This window comes from Bubalus kerabau, chromosome 10, assembly GCF_029407905.1.
Source record: "Bubalus kerabau isolate K-KA32 ecotype Philippines breed swamp buffalo chromosome 10, PCC_UOA_SB_1v2, whole genome shotgun sequence".
Lineage (NCBI taxonomy): Eukaryota > Metazoa > Chordata > Mammalia > Artiodactyla > Bovidae > Bubalus > Bubalus kerabau.
Window position 1 is genome coordinate 16,395,285 of NC_073633.1, and position 19,897 is coordinate 16,415,181.

At 44.4% G+C, this 19,897-nt stretch overlaps 1 protein-coding gene and 1 pseudogene across 3 annotated transcripts; one reads left to right on the forward strand and one right to left on the reverse strand.

Moving 5' to 3' along the window:
* Positions 1–875: 875 nt before the first annotated feature.
* PDCD7 (programmed cell death 7) lies at positions 876–12,397 on the reverse strand. 3 transcript variants are annotated; one of them, XR_008698826.1, is made up of 6 exons: positions 11,505–12,397; positions 9,318–9,456; positions 4,049–4,285; positions 3,699–3,786; positions 1,791–2,028; positions 876–1,170 (listed from the first exon to the last, which is right to left on the reverse strand). XR_008698826.1 is itself a non-coding variant. In XM_055536717.1 (5 exons), exons 1-5 carry the CDS (start codon positions 12,378–12,380, stop codon positions 1,905–1,907), a joined length of 1,464 nt encoding a protein of 487 aa, XP_055392692.1. In that variant the 5' UTR covers positions 12,381–12,397; the 3' UTR covers positions 876–1,904. The 3 variants fall into 3 exon arrangements, 1 of the variants encoding a protein (XP_055392692.1); XR_008698825.1 differs by having other exon boundaries at positions 1,590–2,028; XM_055536717.1 differs by having other exon boundaries at positions 876–2,028.
* A 3,606-nt stretch (positions 12,398–16,003) lies between these two features.
* Positions 16,004–18,436, forward strand: LOC129620401 (zinc finger CCCH domain-containing protein 14-like; annotated as a pseudogene).
* The last annotated feature ends 1,461 nt before the right edge of the window (positions 18,437–19,897 follow it).

Below are 19,897 nucleotides of genomic sequence, written 5' to 3' on the forward strand. Positions count from 1 at the left end.
TCCACAATTGAAAAAAAAAAGAAAGAAAAGAAGACCTGGGATAAGATTACAGAGACACTGTCCATATTGTCAGAAGTACAGTTCGTGAAAGACACTACTGTAAGTCTTCTTTCTGAACTCATGACCTACCAGTGGCTGCCGCCACGACGACACAGGGCAATAAACTAGGAAAAACTTAACAAAACAAAAAACCAAGCAAATAACAAAAATAATGCTCACTTTATTAAAACTTCGCAGAAGCCGAATGAGAGGAAAGAGGGAATTGTTTTTTCCACCTGAGACTGTGTCTTCTTTTCCCTGGGTTCCACTGCCTGAGTTTTCCTGAGTCCCTGCTCCACACTCCCTAAGCTCATCAATGCAGGTATCTTCAAAGCAAGGCTCTCTGGAACCAAATATATATTGTACAATTCATCTTTTATTTCTACTTGTCCTGCAGCTCACCAGAAAATGGTGGAGATTTATAACAAAAGGGCACACAGGCCTGTGGGGTTATGGGAGCCTGACCATGTCAGATTCTGAGGTTTATGGGCTTAGACACACTTTGGAGGAGTGGTGGCACTCACACCCTATCTGTTAACTCTGTAATGCATAATATAGAAACTCAACAGTGCGAATGAAACAAAAAAGGGACCAATATGTTAGTTAGTATCTTGTACCCAAGTGCTTCCAATTACATGAAATCACTTCCAAAGCTGAGGTGTCCTTTCCTGCTTATCCAGAGCTGGATTCCACATACAAAGTCTAGTGCTTGAGGTTTGCTTTCCGGGAGCAAATGCCTAGTTACTAAATGTGAGCTTTATAGTGTGTGTGTTTCAGCAGTGAGAAAGAGTGTGCAGTGATTTGGGAGGCAACAAATTGAGGACAAAGGCTCAAACTAAAAAATAAAAATATTATTTATTTAGCTTTTTGGAAATAACACAATAAATGACAAAAAAGGAAAACCAAACCAAACAAAAAAACCTGACAATGTTATATGATTGATCATCTCCAGGCACAACAGCATTTATTAATGAATATAAAAAATAAATTTTATTATTTCAATCCACTTCCCCTGCCCCCACTTCAATTACGTGTATATTTTTGGAAGCTTGAGTTCCTAAGAAAATTCCACAATTTCCACTAGACTGGCTCCCACAGGGTGACTGAGTGAAGTTGATCACGGTCCCAATCCTATAAGGAAATTAATTTTTATTGTTGGGGATTCTGAACAACCAGACCTTTAGGAACTTAAAAAGCAGGTGCTTTCATTAGGATCCTTCTAACATGGGGGACATGCAGCCAGCTTCCATTAAAACACAGTCCAGTTTGGATACAAGTACTCTGCAGGCTTCCAAGTTCTCCACATGACTAGCAGTGAGCCCACCAGCTTTTCTGGCAGCCTAGCTTCTCCAGCTGCACCAAAAGTAGAATTCACAAAACTGAAGATAAAGCCTTCCTGACTTTTCTTCCTGGAAGTTAGGGGGGTCTTTGGGTAAGAAAGGTAAGGAGATTTTGCATCAGGCTTGCCTTAACAAGCAGTACTGGGGGGAAGGACTGCTAATCTACCCAGAGACACCTGTGTCGAGGATATGCGTGTATAGTGTACTTACCCATTACCACGCAAGAAAGTACGAGTAAACTTGCGAGTCACTCTGGACGAAGCCCCTCAACACAGAGGCAAATTCGGTGAACCAAGGCCAGTGCCTGTCATGATAACCTCAGTCCACCTGGGTCTTTTCTTGAAGAATCGTATTAATCTCCCGATTCAAGAGGCACCTCTGGCTGAGACAGAGGACGGAAGGAAAATGTACCTTCTGGGCAGGGCAATGCCACACGGAGTTTGGTCTACTGTACAAGACGGCAGCATCGCTGATACTCAGAGCTGGAAGGAGCCTTGGCTGGATAACACTCCTGCAGCGTCTTTACTAATGCAGCTTAACAGCCGTTGCCCAGATGTCGTTGCTGGGGAGCGGGGGAAGGACCCATCCTTGAGGAATGGAGCTGCCTTTGGGGTGATCAGATGGCACCAGGTACTGATCCCAATCATGCCTTAATAAGAACAATGTAGAACAACTGTTTATTTCTGTTTTATTCCAAGCAAGATGCTAGCAACTAAGTATTCTATTTCAGGACTCTGCTCTCAAATGACTGATATGAATCTACTAAAGAACTTAATTTCTAAAAATTATGCAAAAGACTTCTTAATGTACATATATATGGGGGGGAAAAACCTCCAAAGAACTTGTGTTTTATGGATAACCAAATAATGAATATAGAGTCGATCCTCACTATTTACAGATTCTGTATTTGCAAATTTGCCTACTTACTAAAATTTATGTGTAACCTCCCAAATCATTACTCCTGGTGCTTCCATGGTTACCTGCTGACACGCACAGAGCAGTGAAAAGCCTGAGTCACCAAAGGGCATGTTCCCACCTGCAGTGGGACACGGTGACGCTCTGCCTTCTTGTTTTCAGCTCCCCTGCTGTAAACAAGTGTCCTTTTTGTAGTCTATTTAGTGCAACATTCTTCACATTTTTGTGCCTTTTATTGGCATTTTGTTGTTTAAAATCGCTCCCAAGTATAGTGCTGGAGTGCTAAAGCTAGCATGAGAAGGCTGTGATATGCCTTATGGAGAATATACGTATGTTAGATAAGCTACCTTCAGGCATGAGTTATATGTTAATGAGTTCAGTGTTAATGGATCAAAAATATATATTAAATAAGGTGTCTTTTAAAAAAGAAAAAATTTATATATTGATTGGTTGATGAAATGTTATGGCCAGAGGCTCACAGGAATCTAATTCTATTTTTTCTTTAGGAGCAGGAGTTCAACATTCTCTAACTCAGCATTTGCAGCTTTATAGAATACAGCTCCTATGAATAATGAGAATCAACTGTAATATATGTAAAGGCTAAAACTTGTATATTAGCCAGAAATACACTTTTCCCAGAACACTGCTGAACAGCACTGTTGGACCTTTGGAAGGATCCTCAAAGATCACTTGATTCAGCAGTTTTTCATACTGGGCTTTGAAGACCCTTAGATCCAAGGAGATGCTTTGGGGAGTCTAGAAAGAACAAGGCGCTTTTAGTCACTAACAGATTTAAGCTGCCTGTGGAACCCATCCATCCATTCATTCTGTTATACAAACTGAGTTCTCAAAAGACTGCATCTGGGAGGGTACTGCTGTTCATATTTGAAGGCCACAGTCTAAGCCTCCATTTGCATCTTGCAGGTAAGGAAAGTAAGGCTCAGAGCTAAAAACTCTACCCAGCTCATTAGTAACTGCAGATTAAGGTGAGACTCCTTGTTCCTAGCTCTCTTGGCTTTGAACTCACAAGTCAGTCTGGGTCTTAAACAGTCTCCACAGGTAAGTAAGTACACAGGGAGGGTTTCTTTTCCTTGGCCTGTGTAGCCTCAGAGAGAATTAGGAAAAGGAAGTCAATGTTTTAAGTCAACATAACAGCTATAGCATGGGATAACACAGAGGGCAAGTCACAACCTGAATTTCAGTGTCTTCACCTGTTAAAACAGGGACATGTACTTCTCAAGAGTTGATGAGGACTAAACAAGATGTAAGGGGCATCCTTCAAACTTGGAAACATTACATAAATTCATAAGAACTAAAAAAAAAAAAGATATAGTAATAGACCCCAACAACATAAGCACTGCCTGTTGCTACCTAAGGGAAAGATGTGGACAATGCCCCTCTGACCTTATCTGGATGAGTGCTGGCAGGGAGTGCTCAGCTTGGAGGTAATACTGCCGGAAAGGCTGCAAGAGATGGGCGAGCGGGAACTCATCTGAAAAAGGAAAGGCACCATGCCACGTCATGCTTACTGTGCAGAGCGTATTTCCCAAGGCAAACCGACTTAGTCTATGATTATACAATATGATCAAATGTGTCTCGCATTCATCCCTGATTTCCAGGATATAGTTTAGAATTCAAATCCTAAAGGTGTCACTTGTCATCGACACCTCTTAGCTTAGGTGGAGATCATCCATGAGCAAAAGAGCTGTCAATCTAGTATTTTTCTTTTCTCTACTGGCTACAGAGGAACTTACCTGGATCCCCAAATAACTTGGACTCAATTTCATGCTTCTGAAGTAAAAACTTCTCTTTTTCTTTCCTTTGTTTCTTTTCTAATTCTCTTTTTCTCTCTTCCTCTTGTTCTCCTTCTAACATAACTTGGAGGGCTCTCTCTTCAGCTTCATAGAGTTCAGAGCGCTTTTTAATGAGTTTTCTCAGTCGCTGAAGGTGATGCTCAAAAGTCTCATCTGCTGAGGCTGGAGGACAGACCCCTGGGCAACGAGATCCAAATGGTGTTTAGATACAACCTCTTCTTATCCCCAAATCCATGTTCTAAGGAGCAGACTCAAAGTGCTACTTCCAGTATGAGTTTGGTTAGAGTTTACAAATTCCAACCAATCTTCGAGGCTCAATTTGACCTTTCTGAGTCTTCAATTAATTTGAGCCTACCCTGAGTTTCACTAACTCCTCTTTCTGTATCACACCACTTAACCTTTGATTTTGTTTATTTATAATGTTTTTGACCCTTCAGCTGGACAGTTCCTTTACTAAAGGGAGGAACTGTCTTTTATTTCTTCACAGTAAAAACAGCACAGACACCTAGACCCAATTAATAAATAATTCTCCCTCTGATTGAGTCTGAACTTCTGAGAGTGCACACTTGAGCAGTGAGAAAGAAATACACTTAACCAACCGCAATAACCTCACAGGCTGCTAATGAGAGCAGCACGACCAACTATTCCATTTGCCCAGTTTTAGCACTGTGTCCTGGGGATGGCTGGTCACCCTGATTTGGAGGTCTGATTCTTTTCTCCCTCAACTACTGCAACTAAATGGCTGTGGAATTTGCTCTCCTATCTCCATCTCCAAGGCTAACGGTTCTTCAGATCATTTTGTTAGGATTTCTTTGCTTGAACAAGTTTTCATCCACTCACTCCCACCTATGGAAACTCTACAACTCAATTCCATCTTCTACTAAGTTGATAATTATTTTCCAAATACACATAAAATTCATATGTACTGAGAAATTTAAACTGTCATTTTGTTGCTCTGTTAATGAGTTTATGGTTTTGTTTCATTTCTTTACCTAGACCAAGGATTGACAAACTTTTTCTATAAAGGGCCAGACACTGAATATTTTAGGCTTGTGGATCATACAATCTCTGCTACAAAAACTAAAATCTGCCAGTACAGCAAAAATATACAGCTAATCCATCAGCTCCAAAGTGCCTCCAGACCCATGAGAAGGTGTGGCCTGCTCCCATCTTAGTTTGCTGGGCCACACCACCCACACTCACATTCCTCAGCCTTTCATGGATCACTTCTCACTACCCAGACACGTACCCTCTGAAACGGCACTCCCCACCAACCCTCTTCCAGACCCCCTGCACTGACATGATCTGGGTTAGATGAGATCCTTCCACTGTCTACCATTACTTCTCTAGTTCGGGCAGCTCCCAGATACCAATGCCTTCTCCTTTATTCCCCTTTATTTCCCTTGAGGCCACCCACGTCTCAGGGCCTCACCCACTCTTCGGACCTTGGCATAATTAGAAAAAAGATTCCACCCCTGAAGTCTTAAATCCAATTATTCTCTTCTCTGGCTTTTTACCTGAGACTCCATCAGTTTCACTAAAACCTCCAATCTGAGAATTCCTTGGTGGTCCAGTGGTTAAGACTCTACATTTCCACTGCAGGGGACATGGGTTTAATCCCTGGTTGGGGAACTAAGATCCTGCATGCCATGCAGTGCAGCCAAAAGAAATTAAAAACAGACAAAACAAAACAAAACCCAAACAAACAAAAACACCCCTCCAGTCTATCAGATTTCTCCAAAATGTGTGGTCACCCACAAAGCAAAGTACCAACAGCCCTGTGTTCTGTGCTCACCTGCCAAATGCACTCCCGTGACTGTGTGACCTGGTGCCAGTGTGCACGCTTGTCAGCTCTGCCCACAACAGCACCTCTCCATAGCCAGATTCCCATGCATCTCTGGTTGGCTCCCATTCGTTCCTCATAGCAAGTATTTCAAACCTGCAACTGCTCTCCTAAAGCCTTCCTTCTCTACTCTAAGCAACCCATCTAGCATTTTCCCTAGAGAAAAAGAGGCCATCAGGAAGGAAATTCCTTAACATTTTTTCCCCTGACTTTGCTCATTTGCTTTACTACCCATCCTTGCCCTCTTCATTTTCATTCCAGTGGAAAATGGCTCCTTCTCCACTGATGTGAATGCCTCCATCCGGGATCTGAATCTCCCTACTTCCTATAGGACCTCAAGCCATCAACTATCCCTCCTGCTTCCCTTCACAGGCAAACTTTTAGTGAGCTGGAGTCACTGTTTGCGTTTTTGATTTCCTATTTCCTCTCTGATCTTGGCTAGTCTGTCTTCTACTCATACCACCCCACTGAAATGCACCCCACACAGGTCACTAATGATCTGTTAGGGATGGTCCTTAATTTTCATATTACTTGATGGTGATGGTAATAATAATAGGAAGAAACACTTAAACATTTGCCAGGATGGTTTTAAACGCTTTATGTATGTTTACTAGTTCAATCATTGCAACACTCCAAGGATAGGTACTATCACTATTTCCTTCGTACAGGTGAGGAAAAATCAAGGCACAGAGAAGTTCAAGTAACCTACCCATTATTACACAATCTCTTTCAGCATTTGCAACTTTTCAGAAGAAAGTAGGGAGTATACATGGGCGCATGCCAAGTCGCTTCAGCTGTGTCTGACTCTTTGTGACCCTATGGACTGTAGCCAGGCTCCTCTGTCCAAGGGATTCTCCAGGCAAGGATACTGGAGTGAATTACCATGCCCTCCTCCAGAGAGTCTTCCTGACCCAGGGATTGAACCTGTGTCTCTTACATCTCCTGCACTGGCAGGCAGATTCTTTACTAGTACCACCTGGGAAGCCCCAGGAGGTCTACACTTTCCTCCTATCTCTCTTGATCTCTTTTGTAGTCTCCTCCTTACCCAGCTTGATTTTGACATTTCCTAGGATTTTGTGTTTTTGTCTCTCATCTCATACCACACAATCTCCTTAAGGTCATTCCAATTTATGGCTACATGCTGATAAACTCTTATCCAGAATGCCCCAAGGGAGCCTCAAACTCAACAGGTCCTAAACCAAACTCATCAGCCCTGAGCCTGTTCCTGCTCCTGTTTTCCTGCTCATTTAGAATGGTACCATCATTCATTTAAGAGATCAAGCTAGAACCTGAAAGTCATTTTTTCCTTCAGCTCCCACATGAGCTCCTCAAGTTATTTACTTACGTGTATATATACGCACTTCACACACACTACTCACATCTCTTAAATCCATATATTTTTCTCCAACTCACCATCTGACCCTTATTTTACACTCCCATATTATCCATGCCCAGACAACAGTAGCCTATCAGTCTCTCTTTTCTCCTCCCTCCTAGAAGCCCCAAACCTCCCTCTACTTTGCCAGCACTAATCTTTGTCATCATTTTACTCTCTGCTAAAAGTTTTTCAGTGGTTCCACTCAGATTTAAGCATAGGTGCGATATCCAGTCCTAGTCCATAAGACTCTTTACAACTTGCCCCTGCTTACATAACCAGCTTTGTTTTCTCAGTACGTAATTGGAGAAGCACATGCCTTAAAGAGAGGAGTTAGAAAGTTGCACTTCTTCTTTCAAAGTATCCAACAAAACCAGTTACTAGACACTAACTTGTTTTATGGCAGGCCTGGCGTGCTGCAATTCATGGGGTTGCAGAGTCAGACACGACTGAGCGACTGAACTGAACTGAACTTGTTTTATACTCAAGGCTGCTGCTGCTGCTGCTAAGTAGCTTCAGTCGTGTCAGACTCTGTGCGACCCCATAGATGGCAGCCCACCAGGCTCCCCTGTCCCTGGGATTCTCCAGGCAAGAACACTGGAGTGGGGTGCCATTTCCTTCTCCAATGCACGAAAGTGAAAAGTGAAAGTGAAGTTGCTCAGTCGTGTCCAACTCCTAGCGACCTCATGGACTGCAGCCTACCAGGCTCCTCCGTCCATGGGATTTTCCAGGCAAAAGTAACTGGAGTGGGTTGCCATTGCCTTCTCCGCATACTCAAGGCAATTAATTCCAAAGAGTCTGCTTATTTTATATCATAATTTCTCCTAAAATTTCTCCCTTCTTTTGGAAAGTGAGAAAGGCTAACAGTGAGAAATTATGCTGGTGAATTCACTTGATGAAAGTTTATTAAACATACCTCATGGAAGACATTTTTGTCAGGAAAAGAAAGAGGTAGACACAGTAGATGCAAACTCCACTCTGACTCTTGAATGGGGTCATCTGATTCTGAGACCTGAATCGGAATCAGCCAGTCTGGAGGCCAGCATGCAGAAGCTAATCACTTAACTAGTGAATGAGTGGGCAGAATGCATGTGTCCCAGAGAAATTTTATTAAGGGTCTGAGTTGTAGTTTTCAATCATATTTTTAAACCACACAGGACAAATCTTTTGCTACTGTGGTACTTGCTAATTTGTGCAAATATCCCTGGTGAATGACAATGGCCTACTAAATAAGGCAGCGTGTTGTCCCAGCCAGGTGCAAATGAAAAGGAGCAGCAGGTCACCTCAGCCCAGATCAGGGAAGGACAGATGATGCTGCATCTGTATTTACTTCTGAAGGACAGTGAGAGCTTAAATGGGAAAGATGGAATTGAGGGCCCTCCAGACAAGCAGACTGGCAAGAGCAAAGATCCAGGCAAGCAAACGGAAAACAAACTGGAGAACTTCTAGAAAACCAATGCTCCCTCTAGAGTCCAGAGGAGACTATTGAGGTTTTCTAAGTCCAAAAGTGGCTTGCAGGTGAGTCAGGGACACCCATGCAATCTGCAGGGCACTCCCTGCCCCGTCTAACCATTCATACGTTTTCAAACAGCAATGTTTCAGGTTTGAAATGTATTTGAAGGAGCATGATAAGTTTTGACACCTTTTGAAGCACCAAGTAAAGACAGAGTAGCTTTCACCTTGGTATATGGGCAAAGTTGACCAGCCATGACAACCTCAGTCAGAAAAGTGTAGCCAGGAATGCCTGGGGTGGGAATGATGAGTCAAGAGGAACATATAGCAGTGGGTTTCCACATCCTTTTCAATTTTGGATACCCAGGGCTAAACATCTCAGGCTTCCTGCTTCAAAAGTTCTGAGGTACTGTTGATAAGCTTAGGTTACCCTAGTGGGTGAAAATAATGAAGTATCAAGCATTTTTTGTCCATCAAACGCTTTGGGGAGGGGGAGGTGCCAAGGTAAAGAAAAAGAAGAAATGCAACTTCATGCTTACCTTTCCTTGCCGCAGCCTCTTTCCTAAGCTTCCTCAGTTTCTCCAAGGCCCGAAGAATATCCACCATTCTTTTGGTGTCTGCTTGTTTTTTCCTCACTTCAGATAAGACACCATCAGCAGCAGCTTTAAGTTCCTGCTCCTGAAGGAGAAAGAGAAGCCATGAGACCTAGTATGGAACCTAAAGAGGAACAACCTTACAACAGAGGAAAGCTGCCTGGGCTTGAGATCTCAGAGGATCGGGCAGTCCCAGGGTTAAGAAAGACTCCACTGGATCGACATCCCAGTTTCCTGAGCCGAGCACAACTCCCCTCTACACTGCTCCAGCCCAGGGATTATGTCCTCCGCAGCGTCCACGTGGGCCCTTGTCTTTGTTTCTTCCTCAGAGTTTCTCAAGTGCGGTTCAATGAATATGTGCATCCAACTTACCTTGTAAAGCTGGGGCTCGATCATTAAAAATGCAGACTCCTAGATGCAAAGATTCAGACTAGCAAGAGGATAAGGAATGGGGTTGGAAAGGCCCAGACTCCATGGTGTTCTCACCTAAGCACAGCCTGTGCCCCACTGCTCTAAAGTCTTTGATAGGACAGCCTTTCCAATATCTGAAAATCCACTCTTACTCTTCTTAAACTGGTTCACATGTAGACTAACCCTGGTTCCTCAAGTCACTACTCACAGGACTCCCTCTCTAGTACCCTTGCAGTGGGTGGTAGGGAGGATCCTTTTGACTAAAGCTCTCTTTCCCATCTGTCAAATGAGCACTATAATTTCACCATTACAGATACACAATGCTGTTTCACTCTTTTGTTTCTGGAACTGTACATGTTGCTTTGACTTAGCTTAAACATTTCCTACAAGACTCAGCTGAGATGTCACCGGATCATCTGGGACGCCTTCCTTGATACTTTCCCCCAACCTCCAGGTGAAATCCTAACACACACCATGCTATACAGACACGATCCCCCATAGTCCTCTAAGCCCCTCAAGGATAAGCTCTATGTCCTATTCATCTATATCTCCAGCACCGAGTAGTGGGGTAGCCCCAGTAGGTCCTCATTAAATGTCTGTTGAACTGGCTCAAATTCCCTTAGATTAAGGCACTGCCTCTCCTTTAAAGCACTGATATGTTCCTGGAGGTGGGAAGACAAAGCTTGCCATCAGTACACTTCACAGGGGAGGTGGATCAGACTCAGGACTGTGGCAGCTAGGAGGAGGCAGGAAATACTAGCTGGTTGTGGAGAGCGGAGAGAAAGGGGAAGTCTCTTTAAGACTCAAAAGTAATGAGGATGCCTTAATTATAATATCTGACCAATTTCCAGTTTCACCCTTGCCCTCTACTTAAGAACTTGAGGTCAGTAGGCTTTGGAGTGAAACTGCCCCCAAATCAGTTGTGTGATTGTTGGCAAGTTAATCTCTCTATGCCTCAATTACCTAATCTGCAAAATTAGGGTAATACTGCCTACCTCTCAGGGTTGTTACAAGATCTGGCATTTGCAAGTAAGGACTCTAGGCAGCATGCTGCTGCTGCTGCTAAGTCGTTTCAGTCATGTCGGACTCTGTGCGACCCCATAGACGGTAGCCTACGAGGCTCCCCCGTCCCTGGGATTCTCCAGGCAAGAACACTGGAGTGGGTTGCCATTTCCTTCTCCAGTAGGCAGCATAGTGTCTAGTATACAGTAAGCGCTCAAAAATACCATTGTTGAACTTGAGAATACAGTTGAACTTGTAAACAAAGGAATCTGGGAAAATCATCACTATTGGCCCATCAGCCAATCAGGGTATATATGTTCCTGGAGAAACGGCCCCAAGTTCTTTTTATTTTGTTATTTTTGAAATCACCTAGAGCAATACAAGACGCAAGGCCCAGACGCTTGTTCGTCTTGAATGTTACTAAGTGGAAAGAAGGATGGAGCAAGAAACAGATCTGTCATCCCCGTACGATCATTGCGTAATCCTATACTTGGTATTCATGAGACTTTGCAGCGCACCTAGAGCATTTGTATTGTGTACACTATACACCATTAACACGCAACCAGAATGGAGATATGTGGTAGGAAAGGCAAACTATCTTTTTATTTTACGGATTAGGAAAAAGAGGCTTAAAGCTGGGAAATGACAGTGCAAAGCCTCACGCCCTTTCAGGTGTCAAACACCACTATCCCGGCCCCCGCGAGCGTCCGCTGCTCTTACCCGCTTCTTCTCCTCCACCTCCTGCACGCACTGGACCCTCCAGCGGTCAATCTCCTGCTCGCGCTCTGCTGCCCGCGCGGCCTCCGCCTCCTGCTCGGCCTCGCGTTCCCGGACCCTCTCGCGAAGCCGCAGCCGGCGGCGCCGGACCCTCTCCAGCCTACGCCGCGCCTCGCCCACGTAGGCGGCCTGGGTCAACAGCTCCAGTCGCTCAGCCAGCTCGGCGCGCAGCGGCTGTGCCTGCGCATGCAGCTGTGCCCAGGCCGCGCCGTCGGCCTCGGCCTCGCGCAGGGCCTGGCCCAAGTCGCGCAGCCGCCGCAACAGGCGCAGTGCCCCCCGTAACCGGGCGCGCACCTCGCCCAGGCTGGGCCCGGCGGGCGCGCGCGGGGGCAGCGAGCCGCCGGCCCGCCGCGGGGTTCCGAACACCGCCTCTAGCCACTGCCGGTCGCGCAGGCGCTGCAGGGCCGCGTCCCCGAGCGTGTCGGACGGCGGCGGTGCCTCAGGCCAGCGCGGGCTCCAGGGCGGCCCCGGGCCTGGAGGCGGCGGCCGCGGGCGCTCACCGGCGTCGTTCCCTAGGAAGGGCCGGCACTGGGGCGGCGGCGGAGGCAGCGGCGGTGGCGGCACCGGGTAGAAGGAGCCGCTGCCGCCACCTCCACCGCCCCCGCGGGAGACTTCCCCAGGGGCCCGGGGCTGCAGAGCCAGCGGAGGCTGGAGGAAGGGGGCGGAGGCCCCCGGAAAGGAGCCAGGCCGCTGGGGAAGAGGCGGCGGGAAGGCCGGGGAGGGTAGTGGCGGTGGCGGACAGCCGAAGGGAGCGGGAGGCGGCGGCTGCGGGGGCGGCGGGCCGGGGCGACCCGGGGTGAAGAAGGGTGGCAGAGCCATGGCCACCACAGAGGGATTCTGAGAAGTGACAGGAATCTGAGTGGTTCCCGGAGAAAGTGTCTTCCGGGAGGAAGTGACGCATACCACGCGCGGCACTAGTGTGACGCTGCGGCCCAGGGACCTCCGCGCAAGGCTGGGCGTTTTCATTCAATCCTTCAAAACCACTGTTCTTACTGAGCATTCTAGGTGCGGAGTTAGCAGCTTTGCAGTGAGATTAACAGATACAGTTCCTCTCCTTGTAGAACTACCTATTTAATCAAGTAATCATTCAATCAAATGCAAAAGTGCGGCCGTGGATATGGAGGAAAAGGCAAGAACTTACAGGAAAATTTGATTTAAAGAGGTTGGGGAAGGTCGTCCTAAGAATCTGAGACTTCATCTGAGGTCTGAAGGGTAATTTGAGTTAAATAGTGGAAATCGGAGAGAAAATGAGAGGGACGCCCGGTACGGATGAGAACAGTGTTTACAAAAGCCCTCTAGTGGATTACAGGAGTAGGTCTGATGTGGGAACTGAAAGAATGCCAGTGTTGATGGACCACAGAAAGCCTGAAGGAAACCTAGTGATCCTGGGAGGCGGACTAGATCATAGGATCCAGGATCTGATATTTTAAGAACAGTGGAAAACCACTGGAGGGTGTTAAGCAGGAGGGGCAGGGAAGCCCATATGAACTGTAGATTCGTACGTTGTAATAGTACAGCAAAGTCCTGTGTACTCTTTACCCAGCTTCTTCCAGTGGTAACATCTTGTAGAACTGTATTACAATATCACAACCGAAATGTTGATCTTGATGGTCAAGATACAGAACACTTCCATGCTTCCAGGAGCCCTCATTTGCCCTTTTATAGCTACACCCACTTCCCTTGGCAACTACTAATCCTCCATTTCTGTAACTTTTTTTCCTTTTGAGAATGTTGTATAAATGGAATCATACCGTACCTAACCTTTTTACTGTTTTCGCTTAGCATAATCCTCTAGAGATACATCCAAGTTCTTGTATCCATGTTCCTTTTTATTTCAATAAAGTTGTGCAAAATAAAAAGTTGTGGATAAAATGAAACCATACTTTGTGTAGTCAGTTACCTACTGAAGGATATTTGAGTTGTTTCCATTTGGGGACTACCACGAATAAAGCTACTATAAACATATCTATACACGTTTTTGTGTGAACACAAACTATCATATCTCTGGAAAAAGTGCCTAGGAGTATAATTGCAGGGTCATAAGCCAGTTACATGTTTTGTTTTTAAAGACACTGCCACATTGTTTTCCAGAGTAGCTGCACCATTTTACATTCCCACTAGCAATATATGAATCATCCAGTTTCTCTGCACTCTCATCAGCATTTTGTGTAGTTACTATTTTTTTATTTTAGACAACCTGATAGGTAGATATTTCATTGTGGTTTTAATTTCCACTCCTTTAATGGCTACTTTATGTCAAGTATCTTTTCATATGCTCATTTGCCATCTGTATACCCTCTTCATTGAAATGTCTGGTCATGTCTTTTGCCCATTTCCTAATTGGATTTTTTACTGGTGAAATTTGAGAATTATTTATATATTCTAGATACTATTCCTTTATATGGGGCTTGCAAATATTTTTTCCCCCAGTTTATAGCTTGTCCTTTCATCCTAACATGTTTGTTTTGTTTTTTCAGAGCAAACATTCTTAATTTTGATGAAGTCCAACTTACCGGTTTTTCCTCTTAGGCTTTTGGAGTCAAGTCTTAGAACTCTTAGCCCTAGATCCTGAAATCTTCTCTCTTGTGCTTTTTCTGAAAGTTCTCTAGGTTTACATTTAAGTCTGTGATCCATTTGGGGTTGATTTTTGTGTCAGGTATCAAAACTTAGTTTGAGGCCCCTCACCTCACCCCTTTGGGTATCCAATTGCTCCAGTGTCACATGATTAGAACTTCACAGTTGTAAAGTGATGGATGATCCCTTGGGTAAGACTCCAGCTCTGTACCATGAGAAGAACCAATATGAACCTGACTTCACTTCCCAAGGGACCTCTAATATTTCTCAGAAACTTTGCAATGTAACATTCTACATATTTACTTGTATCTTATGTATTCAATAATATGTAATATTGTACATGATATTTGAAGTCTTCACTTTTCATCTTAAAATTTATTAGGTAAAGTATGGATATACCTTTATATTTTCTAGATGGATGTTGTTCAGTCGCTAAATCGTGTCCGACTCTACAATCCCACAGAGTGTAGCAGCCCATGCTCCTCTTTCCTCCACTGCCAGAGCTTGCTCAAATTCATGCCCTTGAGAGTCTGTGATGCTAACTAACTCATCCTTCACCACCAATGGTAACTCAGTTGTCAATACCATTTATTGAATCTTCTTTTTCTAATTTGAAATATCACCTTTTTCAACACTAAGTAAGTGTTAGTCGCTCAGTCATGCCCGACTCTTTGGGACCCCATGGACTGCAGCCCACCAGGCTCCTCTGTCCATGAGTTTTTCCAGGCAAGGATACTGGAGTGGGTTGCCATTTCCTTCTCCAGGGGATCTTCCCAACTAGGAATCGAACCCGGTTCTCCTGCACTGTAGGCAGACTCTTTACCAACTAAGCTACAAGAGAAGCCCTTTTCAACACTAAATCCCCATATATATTTAGGACTTTTTTCTGTACTTTTACCTTCTTTTCCATTGGTCTGTCCATTCGTGCACTGGTAGACTTAGATATTTAAAGGTTTATAATATTTTTAAAATAGAAGGTGCAATCCCTCCTCACTCTTCTTTCATTTGTTGGTTAGGTCAAGAGGCTTCAGAATCAGTCTGCCTGGGGTTAATCCTAGCTGTTACTTAGTAGTTGTGTGACGTTGGTAAAGCTATCTAACTACTCTGGGCTCATCTAGCCCACCAGGCTCCTCTTTCCAGGGGATTTTCCAGGCAAGAGTACTGGAGTGGGCTGCCATTTACTTCTCCACTTTTCATTAGATTTGCAAAAATACCTACCCATCCACACTTCCACTTACATTGCTATCATCTGAGTCCAATCCATCATCAACTAGTAATAGCCCTGAGTGACCCTGATTTAACCACTGATCCTTTTGGGATCAAGGGTTTGGGACCCCAGGGCCATGGACCAGTACTGGTCTGCAGCCTGTTAGGAACCAGCCACACAGCAGGTGAGCGGCAGGCTAGCCAGCAAAGCTTCATCTGTATTTACAGCCACTCCCCATTGTTCACATTACCACCTGAGTGCTGCCTCCTGTCAGATCAGCAGTGGCACAATAAATAAATGTAATACACTTGAATCATCCCCAAACCATCCCCCTTTCCCTGGTCTGTGAAAATATTGAAGAAACTGGTCCCTGGTGCAAAAAAAGTTTGGAGACCACTGCTGTATAGTCTGGTCTCTTATACTACAGCCAGAGTGGTCTTTTAAAACTCAGAATCAAAACCTGGAAGGGAACTGGAAACAGCAGGATCACCTTGTAGTTTGTTGCGGAGGAGATGGGGGTTCGAGGGAGTTGTGATTTATATGTTGATAAGAACTGACCCAGGCCGGGAGCAGCGGTGGCAGTCTGGCTGCAGGCTGGGAGCTGGCATCTGGCTCCTAGTAAGCGGGACACCGCACAGTGCCTGCCACTCTCCCTGGAATCATGGAGATCGGCACAGAGATCAGCCGTAAGATCCCAAGTGCCATTAAGGGGAAACTGCAAGAATTAGGAGCTTACATTGATTGATTTTTACCTTATATTTGTGCTTTTCTTGAACTGGATTTTTAAATATTTTTTTATTTTTGAAACAAATGTCTGATAGCACTTCTGAAATGAAACTTCCTGCCTATATAGAAATGTTATGAATATTTAAGATGAAGAACTTCCTGATTACATTATGGTGATGGTGACCAACAAGAAAAGTGAGGACCAAATGACAGAAGACCTGTCCCTGTTTCAAGGGAACAACACAATTTGATTCACCGTATGGCTTCATGGGGTCTAGTCTGAAGTCTTCTGATACCAACCTCTTTGATGGTAACATACCTTCAAACAAGAGCAGTTTCAATCGAGGAGATGAGAGAAGGCACGAAGCTGCAGTGCCACCTCTTGCAGTTTCTAGCACTAGACCTGAAAAAAGAGAATCTAGAGTTTCTACAAGTTCACAGGAGCAGAAAGCCACTAATGTCAGACAGATTTATGATAACGGAGCTGCAACCTGACCAATGTCAACAGTGAAATCTTTGAGGGAGCTAACACCCTCTGAAGATGTGATTGATATTAAACCAGAACCAGATGATCTCATTGATGAAGACCTCAATTTTGTGCAGGAGAAACCCTTATCTCAGAAAAAAAACTACAGTAACACTTATATACGGTTCTTCTTGCCCTTCTATTGAAATTTATCGACCACCTGCAAGTCGAACGCAGATAGTGGTGCTCATTTAAACAGGCTGCAATTTGAACAGCAGAAAAACAGTATTCATGCTGCCAAGCAACTTGATAGTCAGAGTAGCCAGGTGTATGAAACAGGACGTTTGTGTGAGCCAGAAGTGCTTAACAGCTTAGAAGAGACTTACGGCCCCTTCCTCAGGAACAAATCAGAAAAGATGAGTATTGAGGAAGAAAACTTTCAGAAGAGAAAGTTGCCTGGGTAAGTTCAGTTGTTAAAGTAAAAAATTTCAGTCACAATGGAGAAGAGGAGGAGGAAGATGAGGATTGTGGGTCCCCTACTGGAAGCATCTCCAGCAATGTGTCAGTGCCAGCAAAACCTGAACGGAGACCTTCACTTCCACCTTCTAAACAAGCTAACAAGAATCTAATTTTGAAGGCTCTATCCGAAGCTCAAGAATCTGTAACAAAAACAATTAACTATCCTACAGTCTCGCAGAAACGGACACTTTGAGTTGCTCCCAGAACTTGAACTCAAGAAGAATTGCTAGCAGAAATGGTCCAGGGACAAGGCAGAGTCCCCAGAATAAGCTCTCCCATTAAAGAAGAGGAAGCAAAAGGAGATAATATATACAAAAGTCAAGGAACTCAACAGAGGCAGTTGTTATCCCTATTGCAAATTAAGCCCATGATGGCAGAGACTCTGCAGATCAGTCAAGATTACTATGACTTGGAATCCATGGTACAAGCAGACGCAAGACCATTTATTCTGAAGAAGTCAAAGCTATCTGAGGAACTAGTAGTGCACCAAAGCAGGAGTTGGGGATGAAGACTGCAGATACCCTTTGGGTATGGACACCTTATGCAAACATGAGATCTTGTACAACCAGATAAACCTTCAAGTCCCGAGTTTATAGTGACACTGGATGGTGTTCCCAGCAACCCTAACCCTAACCGCCCCCCCCCTCCCCAGGATACATGTCAGATCAAGAGGATGGCATGTGCTTTTAAGGAATGAGACCCACACACCACCCTGCAGCTTCATATGAGGGACTCACAGGTCTCCTCCACCCACAGCAGTTACACTTGCTGAGCAGGCTTGAGGACCCAGATGGTAGCTTTTCAAACGCTGAGATGAGTGAACTGGGCCTGGCAGAGAAACCAGAAAAGCTGTTGGAGCACTGCAAGTACTGGCCTGCCTGCAAAAACGGGGACAAGCATGCTTACCATCACTGGGTCACCTTGCAAAGCCTTTCCTGATTGTAAATTTGCTGAGAAGTGTCTGTTCATCCAAATTGTAAATATGATACAAAACGTACTAAACCAGACAGTCCCTTCACTCACATGAGCCAAGTAACCCCAGGACTGCCTCCAAAACCAGTTAGAACACCAGCACCACCTTCCAGGAGTCAGCTCCACCATTACTTCCCAGCTTTTAAGAAAATGGAATGTCCCTTTTATCATCCGAAACACTGTAGATTGAACACTCAGTGTACCAGACCTGACTGTAGGTTTTATCATCCGACCATTACTGTACCACCATGACATGCCTTGAAATGGATTCGACCTCAGACCAGTGAATGACACCCAGTCCTACCTGACAGAAGACTGTGGAGTTTGAAAGTTTCCATCTACTGATGAAAGACATTGTACAGAATTTGTCAGATCTTTGAAACTTGGAATATATTGCTTTCATAATACAAAGTTTATTGCCTATCTGAAGTGTCAATTTTTCAAGTTTGTAAGTTTATTAAGTGATTTTAACATTGGGTCTTTTTTTGTTGTTTTGACTATGGAAAGACAATTTAAGGAAAAGCTGAATTCTATTAAAATATTTGAGGTGTGTTTATAAAAAACATCGATCCAATTGACCTATACACCCTACTGCATATAAAATTGATAGTAAGAACCTACTGCATAGGACAGGGAACTCTATTCAATGAGCTATAATAGCCTATATAAGAAAAGGATCTAAAACAGAGTGGATATATGTATAGTATGTCCCCTACATATGAACGAGTTCCATTCTGAGAATGCATTCGTAAGTCCAACAATCTAGTCTAAGTACCCAACTAACAAAATCAGCTATACAGTACTGTACTGAATAGGTTTATGTTACTTTTCACACAAATACATTAAAAACAAACACAAAAAATAAAGAAAACATTTTTAATCTTACAGTGCAGTACTTTGAAAATACAACAGCTGGCACACAGGGGCTGGCATCAGTGAACAGGCAAGAAGAGTTACTGACTGGCAGAGGGAGAGGAGGTGGGAGATGGTAGAGCTGAAGGATTGTCAGCAACTGGAGTCAGAGGGCAAGCTGCAATCGCACTCATGCCCGACTCTGATGGCACAGGTCCTGGTTCCTTGATGGATTCAATTCTATCCACCCTCTGGAAAAACAATCCAGTGATGTCTGGGTAGTAGCTCTTTTTCTCTCGCCATAGATGACACGGTAGCATGGATTAATTTCTGAACAGCTGCTGCGAACTTTGGGTACCATTCTACGTTCTACGTTCAGGTTCCATGCCTCAAAAACAGTACCTCCTCAAATAAAGAAAATCTCCTTGCCATTTCCCGTGTCATCAATCTCTTGGGTTCTTCAGTTACTTCTTTTCTCTGGACCCCAATTACTAATGGGTCTTCATTAGCAAGCGTGTGTTTCACAGCAAGTTCAATGAAGATGCCCCCTTGCAGGTCTAGATTCAATCTCTTGCTGAGGGACCACCAAGTTGCTGAAGACATATTTGGACTCCTCATCCACCTTCTCAAACCCATGGAAATCATGAACACACAGCCAGCAAAGGTACTTTCAAACCATTCATGGTGAGAGCTGTAACCTCACACCAAGAAGTCAGTTTTTTATGTCTTGTAGAAGTGACAGTCCTTCCAAAACTGTCTCAAAGTTGTTCCTGATTCACTGCCTGATGACAAATGTGACATAAATATTTCTTCAAAGTTGCTGTAACCCCCTGGCCCATAGACTGGATAAGCAATGTCGTGTTCGGTAGCAGATGCACAACTTTGACATTGGGGTGAAAGTCACCCACAAATGGCAGGTGGCCTGGAGCACTGATGAGTAGCAAAAGAATGAGTGGGACATCCTTCTCCAAGCAACATTTCTCTACGTCGGGGATAAAATGGTGTTAAAGCCACCTGGAA